The sequence below is a fragment of the Tiliqua scincoides genome, chromosome 5 (genome assembly GCF_035046505.1).
Source record: "Tiliqua scincoides isolate rTilSci1 chromosome 5, rTilSci1.hap2, whole genome shotgun sequence".
In the NCBI taxonomy this organism is placed as follows: domain Eukaryota; kingdom Metazoa; phylum Chordata; class Lepidosauria; order Squamata; family Scincidae; genus Tiliqua; species Tiliqua scincoides.
Window position 1 is genome coordinate 140,843,431 of NC_089825.1, and position 7,367 is coordinate 140,850,797.

The window sequence follows — 7,367 nt, forward strand, 5'->3', positions numbered from 1 at the left end:
CAAAATAATGTTTTTATGCCTTTTCTGACTCTTGGGGAGGGCTTCCTTGGACCTCAAAATGCCTGAAAAGACATAAGAGCGTCACTTCTTTCTTTCTTTCTTTCTTTCTTTCTTTCTTTCTTTCTTTCTTTCTTTCTTTCTTTCTTTCTTTCTTTCTTTCTTTCTCCCTCCCTCCCTCCCTCCCTCCCTCCCTCCCTCCCTCCCTCCCTCCCTCAATGGCCATTCTGAAACCCACAGAAAGGGCTTCTACGGGCTTCAGAAAGACCTCCAGAGGCAACCAGAATTTTTTACTTACATGCTGTGCTGTGTCATGGCCCAAATGAGGCTACTTGGATCCACACCAGCCCTTTTGTAGGTACAAGTCCAAGTGGGCCTACACAGGTTCTCCAGCAAAGTTTTCATGGAACACACTAGATGCCTCTTACAATGAACACTTGCAAGTGCCTCAGTCCTAGTCTTGACAATATACCCAGGATCTATAATTCAGTACAGCAAAAGACCAAAATGGCACTAATGAGTACTCCAGAGAGGAAATTGTTCAAAGCTGCAGAGAGCAAACTCAGTTGGAAGTCAAATTTCATATACCTGTTGGACACTATGGGAAAGTAATGGGGTTTTTGGCATTCTTCTAGAATTGGGTTTTGGAGACATGGAGTTGAGCAACGTGGCCCAAGATCTTCCATTATATGAGGTTGGGAGCCAAATGTTACCACTATCCCTTTTTCACTGACACATAAACAAGTCTAAAGAGCTGAAACTACTGCCAGAGCTTTTCCAAATTCTGAATTTGAAAGCACAAATGATAATGCATTAGTGATGGAGAAGGAGGAGGAGAGGACAGGGCTAGATTGTCTCCAGGAGACATTCTAGACCAGCATACTTCTGTCCTCCACTTCCTCTTCCAATCCATTCACTCTTTCATCCATATTACATATGAGAAGGGGTGGAAATGACCTAGCGTTTGGCAGTGGCAGCACCTTCTGCCTGTCACCTGCCTGTCACCTGAGGTGACCACCTCAAATGCCTCATAACAAACTTGAAGTCTGCCTAGTTGACCTCAGAAAGACACCCAGTTGCCTCTGGGTTCCTGTCTCAGAGGGTGTGTCCTCCCATGCATGCATTCAGGGGACTGGCCAATGGTTGCCTACAAGAGAGCCTTTAAATACTTGAGCCAGCCATGACAGGTTGACAATCTGCATGTTGGAACCGTCACTACTGTCAGATCTCATGTTGTGGCTGATCTTTTTCTGCAAACACAAGTACTGTTAAATGGCATCACTCACATGTAAAACTAGGGGGCAGCACCCTTGGGTCTGTCTTCATCAGTTTACATGTGAGACCCATGATTCATCTAGTCAAGTCAAGCCCTTTTGAACTCACTGCTGTCAATGGGAGAGAGTGATGTGTGTGATTAACTTACTATCTCTCAGCCTTCCTGGGCTGCTGTATGGATGGGGTACAAATTAAATGAAGGAACTTCATCATCTTGGGTGAATGAAGGCTTTTCTTGCAAGGGGAAATGATCAAGGAAAAAGCACAGAAACCCTCTAAAGACCTGAGCTCTTTAAAGTTCTGTTGTGTAAAAGAACTGCAAAATCCTTTTCATTTATAATGAACCCCTTTGGGACTGAAGAGCAGTTGCAGCTATCCAGGATGCTGACGACTTTGCTGACAAAGACCTCAAATTCCAGAAGGATGAGATAAAGGGAAACTTGAAGAATTGTGTCCTCTTAAATTCCAGATGAGATAAAAGATATGGGAGAGAGGTGAATGACTACTCTCACTTTAATTTTCCACTTGCATAGTCACATGGAGAAACCTATTCTCATTCAAGATCCAATTGTCTCATGGTCAAATGAGAATACCATTCTTTACCACTCCATCTTCCATCTCCGCCACCATCATTTTGCTCACCTGGATTTCTTCCACCTCCTTTCTCCATCCTTTCTGAGCCTTCTTCAAAAATCTCCAAACTTTGGCAGATGCAGGATTACCTGGCAATGAAGAATTGATTGCTGCCACAGAAGGTGCTTGCTCCAGATCCCTTTTCAATGTGAACTGCAACAAGAGTGAGAATCTCTGCAAAAGATGAATGCTACCATAGCTGATAACAGTCCCCTCGGGCAGCTTGACAAGTCCATGATACAGAGGTACAGCAAGTATTTATTTCTAATTACAATGTGCAATACAATATTTACCACAGAACAGGGAAAATAGGGAAAATAGATGTTCCTTATTCTAGAAACTCTTATCAGAGGAGTATGTTCTTCCACCTCTTGTGTTGATTTCACCATAAAATTTTTAAGTCTAGCTTGATGGCATATTAAAAAAAAAAAAGCTATGTGAAAGTCTATACTTTTCTCCAGTCTTCAATGATATTTCCAACTTCATCACCACTTAGTTTGAACAACTTTTTCAGTATCTTTCATGAAGCTGTGCTCTAAATTGAGGTGTACTCATTAAAGAAAAATCCTTTTTCTTTTTGCTTGTGGGTACCTGTTGGAAAGGAGAAGCAAAATTGGATTGTTAATAAGAAGGAAATTGAATTCTGTTGGACAAAGAACGCTGTATGATATCTAGCTGTAAAGTTCAGCAACACTTGGGAGTCATATTTAAATATAACTTTGAACCTTTATAAAATGAATTAGGACCCAATCTTATGACCCTTCAGTGATGGCGCTCAGCACCGGTACTGGATGTCATAAATGTGCCGTAAAGCATGTTTACCGCACCCTCTGAGGAGGAAGCATTGGTGCCCAACAGACAATGCCTGAAGCAAGGTAAGAGCTACAGGAGGTGGTATGGGCATTTGGGTGGTGGGAGGCCTTCTGGGGCAGCAGGAGGGAGAGGCTAGCAAAATAGCCGGTGCAGACCTAAGAAGCCTCATTGCAGGACCTGGGGCTTTCCTTGGGGGAAGAGGAAGTGAGTCCCCTTCTCCCAAGGAGACCTCCTGAAGCCCCAGTAGGGCCACTGGATACAGCAGTGGCCATTTTGGTGCCATTGCGCCGGCAGCATCGCTGGAGATAGGATTGGGCCCTTAATCTGTTAATAAACCAGTTTGAAAAATCAAACCTTTCATTTTCAGATGGAAAAACAGCAGTAGGAATGTTATCATGGCAGAGTAAATTTCTTTCCTCCGCAGCTACCAATCTCTATTCTTTATTACAAAATAAACATTAGAAAAGACAATGAAATGTATCCTGATGAAAGTAAATCATCAGCCAGCCCTATGGGGCTTCTCTGATCTGTGCCAGCTACATAATCCAGTCTAGTCTGATGTAATTTAGCTCATGCAGTCCTGTGAATGGGGCACATGCTGTATTCTGCAGGTGAATTTCTAATCCAAAGCCTCCTTGGTATCGGTCCCTTCCCACCCTTGATACTTCGCCATCCCTGTGCCAGTCCTCATCCAGCCCTTCCCTGCCCTGTACCTCCCTCCACCTTCCCTCACCACTACCTACATACCTCTTACACCACCACAGTACCTCTTGCCAGTGAATAGTGGCCTACCAGTGATTTTGGCAGAATGAAAGCACTTCTGCCTGTATCTTGCCAGCAATGCCAGCATAACACACACTCCTTCAACAATAGATTTACATGGGATTGGACTGTAAATCTATTCAAAGCAAATTCCCCCAACTGGAAATCTACTAAAAAGATACAAACTTGGTCAAACTGCCTGATTTGCACAGTTTTTTGCTAACAGATTGTTCAGAGAAGGCAAAGTGTCCAGAATATTGAGACTGAAATAGTTCTTTGTATACTGGACAAAAAGAGGAGCCAGCAGTTCCATCTCAGAAAAATAAGAGCAAGACTAAAAAAAAAAAAGTTCTACTGTATTCTTGGTTCTAGGTGAGGAATGTAGGATGGTAGGGGAAATGAAATGATCTGGAGGTTTAACAATATCCCATTTGTTTCTCCCACTAGAAACAACCATCAAGATGAATGGATCCACTGTTACAGAGTTTGTCTTCCTGGGCTTTTCCAACTTCCAGTTTGCCCAACTGTTAGTTTTCCCTCTGGTCTTGACCTGCTACACCACTGTCCTTGTGGGCAATTTGCTGATCATGGTGACTGTGTGGACTGAGCCCAAGCTCTTTCAATGTCCCATGTATTTCTTCCTCGCCAGTCTGTCCATCCTTGACATATCTTTGGGTTCCATCGCTGCCCCAAAACTACTTACTGATCTACTGATTAGTGGCCATACAATTTCTTATGGAGGCTGCATGGTTCAGATATTTACTGTCCACTTCTTTGCAGGTGTAGAAGTTTTCCTGCTCAGTGTGATGGCCTATGATCGCTATGTGGCCATCTGCAACCCACTGAGGTACACAGCCATCATGGACAGGCAGTGTTGCCTCAGACTGCTCATACTTTGCTGGCTTGGAGGCCTCATTCATGGCATCTTCCAGACAGTGGTCACAGTCCAGCTACCATTCTGTGGACCGAATGTCCTGGACAATTTCTTCTGTGACATCACACAGTTAAAAAAGCTGGCCTGTGCAGACATCTATGTGAGTGAGATCCTCTATGTTTTCAGTGACAGTATGATCATTCTAACCAACCTTCTGACCTTGCTAGTTTCATATGCCACCGTCTTGGTCACCCTCTGTGGCCGTTTTCGGAAGGGTGGTAGGAAGGGTCTATTCACCTGTGGCTCCCACCTGATGGTTGTCTTCCTCTTCTATGGTCCAATTTTATTTGTGTATATGAAGCCCTCCTCCACCTCCCAGGTGGACAAGATGGCTGGCATGTTGTATGTTGTGGTCACCCCTGCCCTCAATCCCCTCATCTATAGTCTGAGGAACAAAGAAATGAAGGGAGCCATGTGGAAGTTGAAAAACAAATGTGAACTTTTCCTACTGCCTCAGAAGGAGTAGATGTGTGGCAATTCCTTTTCCTGCCAAATCCTTGTAGGAGTCCTAATAAACCAGATTGCAGTAACGGATGCTATATATTAGGGCATGTTACTGTGGATGTAATGAATCTTGCCCTTTGTTCTTTCACACTGCTACAAATCTAGGAATCATGGGATCCTGAATCTAGAATAGTGTTCCAGGATCCTAAAAACAGAGATCATTACTGAAGACTTGTTGGGATTTTGGAGGCAACGCTGCCTGCAGGGACTCTAGAAGGCATTGTAATGTTCTGTCACCTGAGACCATCTACCTTCCCTCTGTGACTCTTGCAGGAGTTGTGGTCTTTGATTCTGTTCCCTTCCTGCTCTTTTCTCTTGCACACTCTTTCCTTCGTTCCACACCATTGAAGAAAGGGGATGTGCTGCCTGAGGGCACTGTCCCACCATGGCAGATATCTCTTCACACTTCCAAGCAAAAAGGGCAGCTCGAGGGTTCTCTGTTCCTTAATAGTAAGAACTTCTGACCACACCAAAGATGTATATACAACTATGAAACAGTGAGTAAAGTATATCTCATGGAAAGATAACCAGCCTCTCCTCCTGTATATTTTTTATTAATAGCAGCCTGTCCAGGTGTTATATATTACTCTAGGAATCTACTCTAGAGGGCGCTTTTCCTGACTGCTCTACTCCTCCTTTATTTTTCCCAACTGCTCCACAGTCACTCCACAAACTGCTCCACAATAACTGGGAAAGAGGCATCTTTTGAAATTGCACATCTCTTATACAGGTGTGCATCGCTTAGAGATGTTTCGACCAACGGACTGCATATATAACAACCTGTCATTGGTACAATAGTTGAAAACTCCTTGCCTTTGTGTAGGTGGTGCTGATGTGTTATTAGGAGTCCCCAGAAGCCTCTTCAGGGTTGCATCGGGCCTCTATGGGCCTCCACGGGCCTTGGAATGACCAGCAGAAGCCTCTAGAAGCTAGTTTTGGTTTTTGGGAAAACTATTACCTGTTTGCTTCTGAAAAAAAGTAGCTTCCGAATGCTACTTTGGGAAATTCAGAGGCACAGGGTGGCCCTGCCTGACCTGGAAGAGGCCTCTGGGATCTCCTATTGACAACAACACCAACACAAAGGAACATTTTTTGCATAACCACGAAATTGCTTAATGACGGGGTTTGGAGAAGGTATCCGTTAAGCAATGCATTCTGGTATTTAGCAGGGAGAGAGAAACTATCCCTATTCACTCCAGCATATTATCTCTTCTAGTGGCTGTTCACTGGAGTTCTGTATTTTTTAAGGTTGTGAGGCTTTTTGGGGTATGGAAGAAATTTGCTCTATAATGTGCTTTGTGAGCTTCCTTTTGTTGATTGTATATAAATATTTGTAATAAGAATAACTCTGGAGATGCTGGTCAGGTCTACTGTTCATCACCACTTGGACAACATAACCCTCTTCCAATTTAGGATTCCTAAGAATCTCAGCTACTAGGAAAACAGTGGAAGAGTGGTTGTTATGCTCTAGAGCAGGGGTGCCCAACCCCCAGCCTGGGGGCCACTTGTGGCCCTCAGGGGCTCCCAATCAGGCCCTCGGGGAGCCCCCAGTCTCCAATGAGCCTCTGGGCCTCCAGAGACTTGCTGGAGCCCATGCTGGCCCAATGCAACTGTTCTCAGCATGAGGACAACTGTTTGACCTCTCACCTAAGCTCCCTCCACTACTTGCTGTTTCACGTCTTTGATGCAGCAGTGTCAGTGAAGGAAAGGCTGGCCTTAATGCAAGTGGGCCTTTGAATCTGGATTTAAATAGCTCAGTAGGATATAAACAAAAATATTCAAATTCACAATAACAAAGAGATGTCTGATAAGATTCTTACAAAGCAGAGAAAAACCAAATTGCCAACCGCATGATGGCAGTCATGATCAATAGGATCTGTAAATGCTGGCAGTAGGGTAGCTGGGTTCAAGCAGAGTGCGGCCTTAAATCAAAAGTTTTCTCCTAGACAGTTCATAGATAAAGAAGACTTGAAGCTCCAAGTCTGTACGGGAGGATCCAGAAAACCGGCGTAAATCAGGCAAAATTAACAGATGTGCAGGTTACCACACCAATTATAACATTCTTGGCTTGGCAACAGAGAGTAGTACCAGGCATTCTTTTGTAACAGTACAAGGTCAGGTTAGAACAGACAAAGGAAGCGGAAATAGAAGTATTTTTATTAGGAGCCCCTTCTATAATCAGGTTTAATAATTTTAAATTAAAATAATAACCTATACATTCCTAAAACAGTGAAAGGTCACTTACAGAATTAAATATGAAGGTCCCATAATGTTTAGAACAGAAGAAGGAAGTTTAATGAGCAAGTGCAAAGAGCAGAAGAAGAAACAGTTCAGTGTTATAAATTTAGGAAAAGAAGTTTGGGGAAATTAGTTCACGAAGATTGGTAAAGGGACCCTTAAAGAACAGGCTAAAAGAATGTGAATGAGTAGTTTAGCAAAACCATGAAAT

The 7,367-nt window shown here is 43.5% G+C and overlaps 1 protein-coding gene across 1 annotated transcript; it reads left to right on the forward strand.

Annotated features, from left to right (window-relative positions):
- Positions 1-3,941: 3,941 nt before the first annotated feature.
- LOC136653946 (olfactory receptor 4Q3-like) lies at positions 3,942-4,880 on the forward strand. The gene has a single exon (XM_066630811.1). It carries the CDS (start codon positions 3,942-3,944, stop codon positions 4,878-4,880), a length of 939 nt encoding a protein of 312 aa, XP_066486908.1.
- The last annotated feature ends 2,487 nt before the right edge of the window (positions 4,881-7,367 follow it).

Bases quoted from the DNA above. Each gene is read 5' to 3' on its own strand.
- LOC136653946 (XM_066630811.1), top strand. From the start codon at position 3,942: ATGAATGGATCCACTGTTACAGAGTTTGTCTTCCTGGGCTTTTCCAAC.